At 66.1% G+C, this 13,724-nt stretch overlaps 3 protein-coding genes across 3 annotated transcripts, besides 5 other annotated features; all 3 read left to right on the top strand.

Annotated features, from left to right (window-relative positions):
- Nucleotides 1-98: 98 nt before the first annotated feature.
- Nucleotides 99-129: a microsatellite.
- A 149-nt stretch (nucleotides 130-278) lies between these two features.
- Tco025E_03938 (uncharacterized protein) lies at nucleotides 279-2,768 on the top strand (the record flags this gene model as incomplete). Its single annotated transcript, XM_029370854.1, has 1 exon — nucleotides 279-2,768. The coding sequence occupies one exon, from the start codon at nucleotides 279-281 to the stop codon at nucleotides 2,766-2,768; it is 2,490 nt and encodes an 829-aa protein (XP_029229046.1).
- Nucleotides 2,769-3,017: 249 nt separating this feature from the next.
- Nucleotides 3,018-3,042: a microsatellite.
- A 500-nt stretch (nucleotides 3,043-3,542) lies between these two features.
- On the top strand, nucleotides 3,543-10,580 carry Tco025E_03937 (uncharacterized protein; the record flags this gene model as incomplete). Its single annotated transcript, XM_029370853.1, has 1 exon — nucleotides 3,543-10,580. The coding sequence occupies one exon, from the start codon at nucleotides 3,543-3,545 to the stop codon at nucleotides 10,578-10,580; it is 7,038 nt and encodes a 2,345-aa protein (XP_029229045.1).
- Nucleotides 10,581-10,684: 104 nt separating this feature from the next.
- Nucleotides 10,685-10,721: a sequence feature (A-rich).
- A 408-nt stretch (nucleotides 10,722-11,129) lies between these two features.
- Nucleotides 11,130-11,179: a microsatellite.
- Nucleotides 11,180-11,232: 53 nt separating this feature from the next.
- On the top strand, nucleotides 11,233-13,413 carry Tco025E_03936 (uncharacterized protein; the record flags this gene model as incomplete). The annotated part of the gene is made up of 1 exon (XM_029370852.1): nucleotides 11,233-13,413. One exon carries the CDS (start codon nucleotides 11,233-11,235, stop codon nucleotides 13,411-13,413), a length of 2,181 nt encoding a protein of 726 aa, XP_029229044.1.
- A 98-nt stretch (nucleotides 13,414-13,511) lies between these two features.
- Nucleotides 13,512-13,551: a microsatellite.
- Nucleotides 13,552-13,724: the final 173 nt, after the last annotated feature.

Genomic DNA, 13,724 nt, shown 5'->3' with positions numbered 1-13,724 from the left:
GCGCCCCACAGTCAAGCGCTGGCTTCCCTCCGTCTCTCCTTCTTTCTGTCTCCTGGGCGAAACTTCCACCCACCCACACACACACGCCCACTTTGACCGCGGCGGCAGCAGCAGCAGCAGCAGCAGTAGGGGCCAAAAGGAGGAAAAGCGGGGCGTGGGCGGGTGGGTCGCGTGCGAGAGACACGAGTCGGCCCTAAACCCGCGACTAACACCGCAGCGAGAAGCACTACGACTGCTGCCCGGTCGTGGGAGAAGGGGGGAGGGGAGAGGGGGCACGGATGAGCTGCCGTTGCACGGTGCAGCGGCTCGCGCCACGGGCGCCGCGGCGTCCACGGGTGCCGTGGCTGGCCCCCGCCCTGGCCTCGCACCAGCAGCTGGACGCTGGTATCGCCGCGCGTCACCAGGCGGATCGCAAGAACCTCAAGAAGTCTAAGCGTCCATTTGCCAACTACTTCCGCAACGAGTACCGTAGCTCCCCTGCGTACTCCCTCCCGGATGTGCGCACAGACGGCAGTGTCTCCTCCTACAGCGTTGTGCGACTCATGACCGACGCGCGGCGCACGTGGACGCCGTTCTGGGGGCGGGCCACCGGCGGCGTGAGGACGCGCCGGAAACGGCAAGACGTGTTGGAGCCACCGGCGCCGCAGTTTGGCGATGACGGCCTCGACCGCACCATTGAGCGTCTCTTAGAAATTCGCTTTCAGTGGGACCTCGGGGACGACATTTTGACCTCGAGCCACGTGCCGCCAAGCCTCCGCGCCGTGACGGAACACTGCCTCCCGTTCGCCCCGTGCGCTGCGCCCGAGTCGCCGTCGCTGGGCGACAAACACGGCGGGGCTGGTGGCTGCGTGGAGTTAGACGGGGAGCACATTCCCCTCTGTATCTTTCGGGCGCGAGGGCGGCGGAAGGGGCCGGCGGCGCCGCGGGGAAACTTGGGCTTCAGCGGCGTGGACACCGTCCCGTCTCTCGTTCTGGACGCCACCCGCGGCCCGCTCGTCTCCTCGCCCACCGAGGCGGCGCTGAGCCTGCGCTGGAAGGCGACGAATCGGGAGGCGGCGAGCGTGAGTGAGGTGCTGCGCCTGCAGCAAGGCGCCGGTCGCGTGCCTGTCATGGGGCTCCCGCCGCGGTCGCTGCTGCTGCTCCTGAAGGCGCTCGCCACGGCGGAGGTGGAGGAGCCGGCGCTCGGCGTTGCCCTTGCCATTGCGGCGGCGGAGCACTACAATGAGTACAGCCACACGGAGTGCCTCGAGCTGCTGCGGTGCCTGCGACGCGTCGCCTACGTGCGGGGATTAGCGCGTCTGCCGGAGATTTCCGCCTCCGCGCTCGCGCTCTACCGCGACGCCACACAGTGCCGGATGTTCTTCGCCGACTACGTGGCCGATGCGGCGCCGTTTCTGGTGGACAGGGTGTGGTCGCGGCTTCCCGAGCATGTGCGGCGGCTAACGCGGCGAAGGCTTTTTCTTGACCTCACCGATCTTCTTTCGCTCGCGGTGGAGCTTCACGGGTGGCGAATGCCAAATAATTTACCGAATCCCGCCAGCTCCGCCGTGTACGCCGCGAAGTACCTCTTCCTGCGCTACACGCTGATGCTAGACGAGGCCGCGATGGCGGAGTACGTGAGCTGCATGTCGGGGGCGGCACTCCCCTCTGCCTCGCCGCCAGCATCCTCGTCCGCGGCGGGGACGGCATCGTCGCTGGCGGCAACAAACCCGATAACGACAACAATAGAAGGAGAAGAGGGAGAAGAGGGGGCGTGCACGAAGCCGCTTGTGTTGTGGCTCTGCGTCTCGCTTCTTGTTCGTCTCACCGCGGAGGCGCTCGGAGATGTCCTGCGCCACGTGGAGGCCTCCATGCGGCAGCATGTGCAGTTGGCAAAGGAGTACGAGGCGGCCGCGGCGCAGGGCGACTCCAGGCTGCAGCGACTGAGGGCAGAGACGGACCTTCAGCGCTACCTCGACCGCATCGCCCTGTCCCGGCCCTGCCAGCGCGTGTATCAGTGCATAGGACGGCAAAAGCCGAGGAAGATGCGGCTCCGCCTCATTCCCCTTGAGGCCTTTCCTGAGATCTTTCGTCACACGCGGCTGCCCTTTGAGGCGGAGACCCGGCAGGCGCTCATTTCCACCGCTAGGCAGCGTGCCACTGCGCGGGCCGAGTCGCCCCTCGCCGCCGTTTTGGCGGGCTCAGCACTGGCGGAGAAGCACATTCAGCGGGCCTGCGGTGCGCTTGACTGGGCGACGATGATGTTGACGCACTGCGCCAGCGTCGTCAGGCGGGCCGCGGCCCCGGTGAAGCGGCTGCAGCGTGTAGGTGCGACTGCGCAGCCGAACTCCCCTGCGTCCCCGTCTGCGTTTGCGTTTGACGCCGCGGACAGCCGTTTCGGGTTGTGTGAGGCGCACGTGCGTGCGCGCGTGCAGGGCGACCTGGACTGCCTCTTCACGCACATTCCCTGGCAGGGTCTAGAGGAGCAGCTGCAGACGTTTTCGGAGGAGGAGGAGCGGCAGGCGCCCGCGACGACAAGACAGCCGGTGACGGCGGAGGTGACCTCGGCGCCGAGTGCGTACTTTTTAGATGACCTGCTCGCCGCCCCCGGCGACGACGGCGACGACGACTGCGGCGGCGGTGCGTCTGCGGGTCAAGCCACGGCCTGCACGAGCGCGGAGCGGGGGGTCCACAGGATGCTGGGGAGTTTGCAGGGCAGCGTCGAGCGGTTTCAGGTCGCCGTTGCCGACTTGGTCGACGCCCAAGAGGAGTACTTTTTGATGGTTTAGTGACCCGCGGGCCTGTGGGCGCCCCGGAGCAAAAACAACAGCAACAACAGCAGAAAAAAAAAGAGGGATACCGAAGGGGTGGGGCGCCTGCCTCTGTGCACGTGTTCACCGCGGCGCCGGTGTGGCCCCGTCTCTTTTTTTTGTTTTTGTTCTTGTTTTTCCTCCCCGTCACGTCTGCGGCTCGCGTCGGTGCTTCCCCGCATGCGCGCTTTTTTTTTCTTGGCCCCGTGCAAATACGGGACTCCCCACGTGTGTGTGTGTGTGCGTGCGTGTGGAAGGGGGCCGCTTCAACTCCCCATCGTTGTCTCTTCCCAGCACCATAGAGCATGACTTTTTTTTCTTTTTCTTTTAAATCTCCTCCTCTCGCTGCGTGCGTGCGTGTGTGTGTTTTTTTTTTGGAGGGGGCGGGGAAAAGCAACGAGGCGGCGACGCGCTGCAGACTTACTTCCCTCCCTCCCGTCGTTTGCCCCGCAAATGGTATTTGTGTGTGGCCCGAATTTGATTGGATCAAATTTCCACTTTTATTTTTATTTTGTATTAATTTCCCGCTACTCCGCCTCTCCCTCTCCTCCGCGCCACCTCCACATTTCACATCGTCGCCGGCTGCTTCCGCAGCCGCTGAAGCCAGCAACGGCAGAAGCAGAAAAAGAAAAGAAGGTAGAGAAGAGGGGAAAAGAGGGGCCGCTGCGAGCAAAGGGCTCCCACACATCCCACGTCTGTGCGTGCGTGCGTGCGTCACGCGGTAGCCGCGGCTGAGCAGGGGACGCAGCAGCGATGGACGCCAGCGACCGCCTGAAGGAGTCGCTGGTAGACACGGCGTGGGTGGGGCAGGCGCTGGAGCTCTTCGCGGATGAGCTGCGCGACTTTGAGCTGCTGGAGGAGGAGGAGGAGAAGGCGTTCCAGGCGGAGCTGCAGCGGGTTCCAGAGCCGCCGCCGGAGCCCACACCGACCCGCCCCGTGAGCAGCGAGCCGCGGGGGTCGGGCCACGAGCGGAAGGACGCGGCAAAGCACAAGAAGGCGACGGCCTCCCCGCCCAAGCGGGGGGCGGGGGAGAGGGCGGGTGGCTCGCCGGGGCCCGCTGGCGGCGGACACGCGAGGACGATGCGCGCCGCCCCGCACGCCGCCGAGGAGAGGAAGGCGGCCTTGACGGCGGCTAGAGAGCAGGAATTCTGGTACCGCGCCCTGAGTGAAATTAAGCAGCAGCTGCAGCGCTCATGCGAGGGGGCGGACGCGCTGCGGGGGCACGCGCGTCGACAGCAACGCTTCTTTAACGCCCGGAACATTGACGAGTACAGGATGGACGAGATTTTGCAGGGGGCGCCGGCAAGGGTCAGCAAGGGAAAGGTGCCCGCCGTAGACTTCTCCCTCGAGGATGCGCAGCCAAAGTACGCGGCCTCTGCCGAAGCCTCGGTGACGGCTCCCTCCTCCGACACGCTGGGCACGAACGCACGCAGCTCGGCAATGCGTTCCGCGGGCATGGACGCCGTGGGCGCCGACGGCGGGTTCACCATCGACGCCGCCGGCTTCGCGCGCGACCTCAACGCCTCGCTGGAGAGGGAGTACGGCTTCCACCCCGTCCTGGCGGCCCCAGAGGACAAGGCGGCCGCGGCCGCGCCGGATGCAGGCGGCGAGCTGAAGTGCAAGCTACTGACGCACGCGCCCGGGGATCTGATGGAGATCGGGGGCCCGTGGGGCGCCACGCTGCCGCCGGTGGGCTCGACAGCCGAAGCGGCGGGCGTGGCCCGCCCCCCGCCCTCCACGGGCAACGCCAACGTGGGAGTGGCGCTCCCCGCCATCATCCCCCACGACAACGGCGAAGTTCCTGCCCCGGTGCCTCTGCCGCCTTCTCCGTCTGCGACGACGGCCGCTGCCGCTTCTGCTGCTGTTGCAACAACGGCAGCAATGACAACCACAACGGCGATAAAAGTGTCGGGGGTAAAAAGGGCGGGTGCGGCGAGCCAGGCTCGTGCGTTGGCAACCGCAACTAAAAAGGTTCCTCGCCCTTTCGCGAAGATTGAGTGCTCTGCGGCAAACAACAGCGTGGAGCTGCAGACAAGGGTGGGGGTGGAGGTGAGCGCCACCGTTCGCTTCGTCAACCGCGGCCCCAATCTGCTGCGCGTGCGGATTCCTCCCTCCAGGCACGCTTGGATCACCTACGCAATAGTGTCCTCCTCTGTAGACCGACAAGCTTCTCCAAACTCGGCTTCGCCCCCGCTTCCGCCGCCGCCGCCGCAGTCGTCTTCGTCCTGCCACGTGGCCGCCTCTGCCGTTGCCCGCACCACCTTGAGCGAGCCTCTTGGGTGCGGCGGCTTCGTCGACGTACACATCACATTTGAGCCCCAAAGCGCAGCGGAGCCCGCGATCAGGGAGTTGCTGCGACTTGGGCATTGCCGGGAGCTGAACTCCCGCCGGGGCGAAGGGGCGCAGTGGCACTTTTTCGATGTCGAACTGCACTGTGAAACGATTTTGCCGCAATTTAGTCTGATTCCGGTCACGCAGCGGGAAGAGGCGGGGCCCGTCTCCTCGGCGGCGCCCTCTGCCACTGGGAAGCGGGGCCGCGGCCGCAAGGCCATTGAGGAAACTGTGACGAGGTATGAGTTTCCGTACACGTACGTCATGGATGCCTGCTCGCGAAGCTTTTACCTTGAGAACACCGGTTCGGTCGCCGTGGTCAAGCTCAGCAGCACTTCGCCATGTTTTACGGTGTCTCCGGCGCCGGAGACCGCCGTGCTTCTGCCGGGTGGAGGCCGCGTGGGCGTCACGGTGTGCTTCACCCCGATGACGGAGATGCGCTACGACGCCGAAGAGCTTCTTGTAGCGGTGCTGCAGGGCGAGGAGGGGCCGGTCGTGGCGGAACACCGGTTCGGGCTATGCGGGGAGGGCGTGTTGCCTCACATCGAGCTTGTGCGCGTCGGGAGCCTGAATATAGCCGCACCGCGGCCGGACGCGAGTGTGCTGCAGTACATGGTGCCTGGCACCGCGCCTGGCGTTGAAACCAATGTGTTGGTCACGGTCCGCAACCGCGGCCCTATCACTGTGCCGTACCACTGGGAGACGGACGCCGTTGGGGGCGGGAGTGGCTTGGGCGGGGAGGCGGCTTCGCTGCGCGTGACACCCGCCACCGGCGTCTTTCCCCCGCGCGAGGAGAGCTGCTTCACCGTCGCGCTGAAGCCCGCGGCGGCCCAGCCCTTGGCAGCCGTGCTGAATCTCTTTCTAGAGGGCCTGCCCGCCCTGCCTGTGGACGCGGCAGCCGCGTCGGATGCCTACTCGCGCGGTGGGCTTATCCCTGCCCTGCCGGCCCCCGACGCGCTGCAGGCGATGGCGGACCCCTACATCGTGTTCCAGCCCTGCACGCGCGAGCAGCCGGCGGACTGCGACGGTGTCTTTGCCACCGGCTTTTACCTCTTTGCCGACCCCGTCTTGCCCTCCCTCGTCCTCATCCCGGACCGCCTGGAGGAGGGGGTGGAGTGCCTCGTGCACTACAGCAACGTGCGGTGCATCACGATGCAGAACAACTCGCCGCGTTCGCTGCACTTCTGCTTTGACCCGAGCTGCGACGAATGCCCCCCCGCGGTGCTGCTCTCGACACGCGAGCGTGAGGCGCTGGACGTTGCCTTTGAGCCCCGAAAGGGATGCGTGCCGCCGCATGCCAGCGTCACGGTGCTGTTTCGGTTTACGCTGCGGGAGGTCGGCCACTACTTCGTTGACATTGACTGCTACATTCCAGAGCTGATGGAGCTCCTGACGCCCACAGCAGCCGCAGCCGTGGCGGAGGCGCCGGAAGTTCGGTGCTCGCATCAGCTGCACCTCAGCGTGACGGGCGTCGGCCCCTCCGTGCACCTGAGCACGGACTTCCTGGACTTTGGCCTCATTGAGCACGGAGGGGAGGCGGAGGCCTCCTTCACGGTGTCGAACGACAACCCGATCCCCGTCGTCTTCGACCTCCAGGACCCCTTGCTGCGGGAGCCGCCCCGCTTTGTTTTTCTTCCCCCCACCCACCGCCTCCCCGCGCGGGACTCGGTGGAGGTGACGGTTTACCGCCAGGCGGTGGAGTTGGGCGACTCGCAGACGTTCTTTGAGTTAATCGTGCGGGGCGGCGACACCCTGGCGATCGAAACCCGCGCCACCATTCAGGCGCCTTTGCTCGTCGTGCCGGAGACGGTGCTGGACTTTGGCGTCGTGCCGGAGGGGGCGTGGGTGGAGCAAAACCTTGTCGTGTCCAACGCCTCCGCCTTTGACATTTCCTACACCGTCGAGGCTGTTGTGCTGCCGGCCTGCATTCGACTCGCCGCCCCGCCGCCTGGAGCGTTGAGGGCGGGACGGCAAAACGTGCCCATTCCCATCCGCTGCGCCTTTGACTCCCAGTCAGGCGAGGGAGCGCGGGAGGCGTTGCTGGTCATCAAGAACGCCCGTGCGCGGCAGGAAACCCTCGTGGAGCTCCGCTGTGAGCGGGTGCAGCAGTTAACCGTTGCCCTCGACCTGATTCCGGTGCCAAAAGGGGCAAGTGGGCTCGGCTGCATGGCGTACACCCCGCCCATTCTCCCCTACACCATCCCGCCTCCACCAAAAATGGAGATCGACTGCTTCATCGAGGCACTACTGTGGAATCTTGTGGAGCTTTACGTGGTGGGGGCGCCGGATGCGCCGTGCTCGCCAGGGACAGTGACGGAGGTAACCGACGTCGTTGCCGTAGAGCGTCCACCCGCGGTGTTGCGCCCGTACTGCCCGCCCGTGGTGCTGAAGTCCTGCTTGCCGGACAAGGAGCCCGTGTGGTCGGAGTTGTTGGTGCTGCGCGTGCGCAACCAGACCGGTTGCTACGGCTCCTACACGGTGGAGGCGATGCGTCACCCGGTGAAGGCCTCTGTAGAGGGAGCTGCGGGAACCAGCACGCTGCGGGAACAGCTCGCCTTGACGGCGACGCGCCTCACTGGGGCAAGTCTGCCCATGCAGCGATCGGATACTACTGTGCGGGGCAGGCGGAAAAAGCGTCTGCCTCAACACGACTCTTCTTCTGCTGTTGCTGCTGCGGCTGGACGGACGGAGGGGCCTACCGCGAGGTCTTCGCTGGCGGCGGTGCAGCGTTCGTTCTGGTGCAAAGGCGTGGACGGCACGGAACAGATGGAGCGGGAGCGGCGCGCCGCTTTGGTTGACGCGCAGGAAATACTTCTAGATGGGCGTGGCGGCGCCACCATCTTTGGCAACGCGCCCTTTGGTCCACTGCATCCACACGACACGGTCGAGGTGCCGCTGACAATATTTGCCAACCTCCCAGGACGCTACGAGGAGACGCTGCAGGTGCGCTGCGGCGACTTGCCCTACACCCACATCCCACTCAACCTGGAGCTGAGTGGCAAGCCGGTGCTGCTGGACTCCAACACAGCAGGGCTCACGGTGCTGGGCGGCAGGGAACTGATGCTCATGCCGGCCGTCATCGCGGGCGTCGGGCGGTCGCGGCGCAGCATGCTTCTCCTCAATCGCGTTCCACGGGACTTGAACGTCTCGGTGAAGATCTTCCTCACCACCGCGACTTTTTCCGTCGTGGCCGTGGACGCGGAGGTGGCGGCGGCCGCCGTGACGCTGCAGCTTCAACCCGTCTCGGAGGAGGAGCAGCGGCGGGAGTCGGAGGGAAAAGGGAGGGTGGCGGCGGCGCCCGAGACCTTTTTCCTGCCCGCGCTGGGGTCACGGGAGGTCACCGTTGAGTACGCCCCGGATGCGACGTTTGTGGCCAAGGCGGGCGGGGCCGAGCGGGAGTGGCGCGGCGGCGTCATCATCACGGCGGAGGTCGCCGACAGCCCCTTCAACGATGGATTCATCATTGACGAGTTCTACCGCCTGCACGCCGCGCGGTACCCGGCGGGGCGCGTCTTCAAGAAGAAGCGGGTGCGGGAGGCGGAACCGGCGTGGATGCGCAGCATCGTGCGCCCGATCGTGATGCTGAAGCTGCAGCAGCCCCTCATCTCCCGCCCCGGGGTGGTGCGGAACAACGCGATTTTGCCCCCCACGCCGGGGGAACTGAAGGTGCTGCGGAGGCACTTCTCCGCGGGGAAGCCGCGCCTGTGCTGCGGCGCCGCCGCCGCCGCGGCGAGCGAGGAGCAACCTGCAAGTGTCTCAGCCAGCGAATCCCGCGGCCACGCAGGCACCACCGCCACGACAGAAGGAGAGGACGACGGGGACGCGGATGAGGAGGACGCGAGCCCTGACGAGGAGTCGCTGGCCTACCGCGATGAGGCGGTTGTTTCACGCCAGCCGCCGGAGGTTATTCTGGCAAACGAGGAGGAGCGCCAGGCCCTGTATACCTTTATGGAGCGGCGAAAGCTGGAGATGGCGGAGCAGAGCCGCCATTACTTTATCCCCATCGAGCTCGAGGTGCGCGCGCGCTGCGGGGCCGCACAGCTGGCCGTGGAGCCCTCCGGCGAGCTGGTTCGCTTCCCCCGGTACGTGGAGGGCGAGCCCTGCACGCAGGTGGTGCGGTTGACCAACCAGAGCTGTGCGGCGATGGAGTTTATTTTGGACCTCCCGTCCACCTCCCCCTTCCGCATCGCGGCGACGCGCTTCGTGTCGGGCAAAACCGAGGAAGATCCGGTGGAGGTGGACGATGAGGAGGCGGCGCGTGGGAGGCGGGCGGTGGCGGAGCTGAAGTGGAGCAGCTTCGAGGAGCGGCAAAAGGCGCAGCGGCTGCTGAAAGCCGCCAGGCGGAGGCAGTCGGAGGATATGGCCGTGACGGAGGTGCGAATGGCGAAGTTCTCCCTCCCCGGCGGCGACGGCGGTGGTGGTGGCGGTGCAGCGCGGGGCGAGGCGGCCGCCTTCGTGACGGTCACGAAGTACTTCCTGCACCCCGGCGACGCCCTGGAGGCGCAGGTGGAGTTCTGCCCCCCGGCGCGGGCGGAGGTGGACGCCCTGACGCGCGCCAACCGCGGCGTGGCGGCGACGCTGAGTGTCATGTACCTTCCCTCGGAGGGGGGCGTGCAGGGCCCCAGGCCGCACGACGCGGGCACGTCGCAGCCCGTCTGCCCGCCCCCCGTGCTGGAGCTGACGCAGTCGGTTCCCCTCGTCCTCAACTTCTCGTTGCCGTCGGTGCGCTGCAGCCCCGCGCGGCTCTGGTTTTACCCGGGGCAGCTGCGGCACGACGGGAGACCGCAGCCGTGCTACGCGCAGAAGATAAAGTTGCTGAGCTCCTACCCATCGGCGGTGACGTTTGCGATTGTCCCGTCGCGTCGAGCTTGCACGGAGGTCTTTCCCACCCTGACCGCCACCACAACTCCGGGCGACGGTGGTGGTAGTGGCGGCGGCGGCGCTGCTGTTGCTGTTGCGGGGTCTATTTCCTGCAAGCGGAGCACCGCGCGAGAGGCTGCGCCTCTGCTCACCCGCAGCCGCCAAATAAAGGAAATTACGCACTACTGGGGAGAAGTCGGCGACGGCAGCGGGGAGGATGAGGGCGAGAGTGGCGCGGACATGGATGGCCCCGCGGTTGCGCTGCAGGGAGCGGGGACGGATCAGGCGCAGGCGGGGCAGCAGCAGCAGCAGCAGCAGCGACGACGACGACAGCAGCAGCAGCAGCAAAGGGCGCAGCAGAAGGAAGAGCAACAACTTCTCGTGGTGACGGACCCCGAGCGCTTCACTATTACCCCCATGCAGGGCAGTATCCCTGGCGCCACACGCGGCGGCCAGCCTGGCGAGTGCGAGATCGCCGTGACTTTTAGGGAACAGATGAATGTCCGCTTTGAGGCGCTGTATGATGTGCTGATCAACGGCTGCCTGGTGGAGAATGGCGGCTTCAGCCTCTGCGGAGACAGTCGTGTGACGGAGATTTAGAGGGAAGGAATAACTCCAGGCGAAAGCGGCAATCGAAGGAGGAGGAGGTCGGCGCCGCTGCGCCGCCGTCCCCTTCACCACATGTACATATAATAGCGTTGCCGTTTTTTTTATTTTTGTGTGTGTGTGTGTATTTATTTTGGCGCTCTGTACGATATGCACAGCTGCTCATGCGGTCCGTCCGTAAAAAGGAAATGTACTCAACACGTCGTTTTTTTTTTCATTACTTTTTTACTTTTTGGTTTTACGCGCTGTTTCTCCCCTTTCATTCCTTCTGCTCCCTTCCCGGCAATGCCTTGGGCTGGTTCTTCCTGCTTTGTCTGCTGCGTGCGGGGCCCTGTTGGCACGGGAAATACTTCTCTTTGCGTTCCCACCATCGTTTGGTTTCTCTGCCTGCACGTAAATAAATGCGTGTGTTCCCGGGGGGCGAGGTTTTGGCAGGGAAGCGGTTCACTGACACAGAAGCGCACACTGGGTCTCTATCATCTACCTGGCGAGCGAGAGGTACGCGCCTGGCGGCACCCCGACAGTGTGTGGACATAGTAGCTCAGACACAGAGTGCGAAGGAGAGAAAGGAAGAGAAAGAGAGAGAGAGAGAGCGCAGGGTGGGTGCATTGCCTCTCTCGGGCTCGGCTGGGACTTTTATCAAGGCATGCAGCAGTGGCGCGCCGCGTCGCCGGCATCCTCCTCTTCCTTTACGAATACCGCGACGATGGCGGCGCGGGCGGCGCCGAGGGAGACGACGGGAGAGCTGCACCAGGAGTTCTCCTACTTTCTGATCGTCACCTCGGTGCGGGTGCGGGGGCTGCCGGAGGCGCTCGCCGACGCCCCGTTGGCCGTCGAGCTCGTGGCCGACAGCTGCTCGCTCCTGACCGACCCGCTCGTCCCGCTCCCGGCGGAGAAGGAAGACGCGCCGCAGCGCGACCACCTGCCCCCCGCGCGCCGCACGCTTGGCCTCGACCACCTCCGCATCGTCATCCCCATCGTTGCCGCCGGGAGGGGCGGGGGGCTCCGCGAGGCGGCCGGCAGGTGTGTCCCTCCCCTGCACGGCTGCGGCGGCGTCCACGTCGTGCTGCGCACCGCCCACGGCGCGGCTGTCCTTGGCGGCGCGTCGTGCTGTTGCCCCGGCGACTGGTTCCCGCTTGCCCCGTGCGGGGGGGAGGCGCAGGTGGGGTTTAAGGTCTACCGCCAGCGGGACAGCGGGGTGGCGCGGTCGCCGGGGTCCGGGCAGCTGTTTCTCGACGGCCAGGCGGAGTTTCTGGGCTCCGTCTCGCAGCGCGAGGCCGACCTCTCGGAGCGTGCGTCGGTGGCGACGGATGAGGGCACGGGCGCCCACCTGCCCACGACCCGGGCGGTGCTGAATGTTCGACAGGTGCACTCCGCCGGGGCCACGCCGAGGCAGCGCCTGGAGTGCGGCAAACGGAAGCCGCAGCCGCTAGACCTGGCCTCCGGCGACCCGGACTGCGCCGGCAAGACGAGCCGCTCCGCCGCGGGGTGCCTGCTCTCGGCGGGCCCGCACGTGTCCCTCATGGAGGACGCGGCCGACACCGGGCACACTTCAGCAAGCGGCGGGACGCAGAGTGGGAGGAGCGTGCGGATGCGCGAGTGCCAGCCGCGCAGCCTTGTCTTCTCGCACATCCAGGTGAGTGGGTTTCACCCCATTTCGTCCAACGGCAGCTGGCGGCTGGAGTTCACTTGGCCGCAGCACAAGGTGTCTCCAATGCGACGGACCGTGCAGATTCCGACAAACGTGGACGCGAATGGCGCGGTGGCGGTGCACGAGACGCTCTCCATTGACCTCCCGCTATTCATGCGTGGGGAGGTCCAAACCTGCATGCACGCGGTGTGGTTCGGCAGCAGCAGCAACGACCCCAAAACGCGCTTGTACCTGCAGGTGGAGTTTGACCCGCTTCTGGCGGTCGTGCGGGATCATGAGATGCGCTGGGAGGAGTGCCGCCGCCACTTCCCCATGCTGATGGAGGGGCTCCCTCTCACCGTGACGGAGCTCTGCGTGCGGCTCGTGGTGGGGTTAGAGTTCTACGAGCCCCAGCGCGATGGCCAGAACGGCCGCCCCACGAGCGCGTTTCCCCGACACCGCGGCGAGATGGCGTCCGCAGCAACCGCGGCAGCCGTGGGCGAGAGTGACGAGGAGGAGCGGGAGGTGAACGACCTGGAAGAGCAGGAGGAGCAGGAGGAGTTGACTAGAACGACGGCGGCGGCGGCGGCGGTGACCCCGCCCTCTGCCGACGCGGCAGTTCACACCGTCTGCCAGCCAGCGGGGCAGACGGGCGCTGGTCACGGTTTGCCTGCAGGTGGTAGGCCGGGCACCTCACCGGAGAGCGAGGCACACGCGGAGGCGCCGGCGCCGCCCCAACGAGAACAGCGGCAGCAGCGGGGTGGGACGCGGTCACTCTCGCCGCGGCGCCCCACGCCGGCGGCGTCCTTGTTTCCCGAGGTGGAGAGTCTAGTGCCGTGCTACAGCGACGAGCAGCGGGAGGAGGTGTTTCGTGCGTACGACACGGAGAACTGCGGTCGCATGACGCTCGAGCAACTTTTGCACTTCTGCCGGGCGCATGTGGCGTTGTACGACGGCGTGGATAATGACGTCAGCATCCTGCGTGGGCTGCGGCCGTATGTGCCGTGCGCGGCGCACCGGTGCCACACCAGCACGCACTTCTCCTCCCCCTCTTCCCGCCTCCTCCCCGCCGCAGTGGGCGCTGCGCGGCCGGAGCACGCGTCCGCCGCGGCGCTCGCGGAGTTCGCAGGGTGCGAGTCGGAGGGCATCACGTACGGCGTCTTTGAAATCATCGCCCTGCGACTCGCCAGCATGTAGGCCGCAGCCGCAGCCGCGGGCGCCGCTTGTCGCCTTCGACGCCTCCCCGCGCAGCGGGGGGAAAAAGTGATGTACCAAAAAATTAAAAAGCGAAAAGGACGAAGAAAAAAAAAAGAAAGACAAACAAAAAAAAAACAAGGACGGCATCAAAGGAAATAAAACTGCGTCTCTGCGTGTGCCGGACGGCCGCCCCCCATCCGCGGTTCACACGTGTGCCCGACGCATTGTTCCTCCTCTCTGTTTTGCTTCCTCCCTTATTTTTGCGCCCGCCGTGCCTCCTCCCCCCCTCCTCCCTTAGCGGAAACGGGAGC

Source organism: Trypanosoma conorhini, assembly GCF_003719485.1.
Source record: "Trypanosoma conorhini strain 025E chromosome Unknown Tco_14.4_contig_00190, whole genome shotgun sequence".
Taxonomy (NCBI): Eukaryota; Euglenozoa; class Kinetoplastea; order Trypanosomatida; family Trypanosomatidae; genus Trypanosoma; species Trypanosoma conorhini.
The sequence above is the reverse complement of the archived record's forward strand: the minus strand, read 5'-3'. Positions and strand labels throughout refer to the sequence as shown.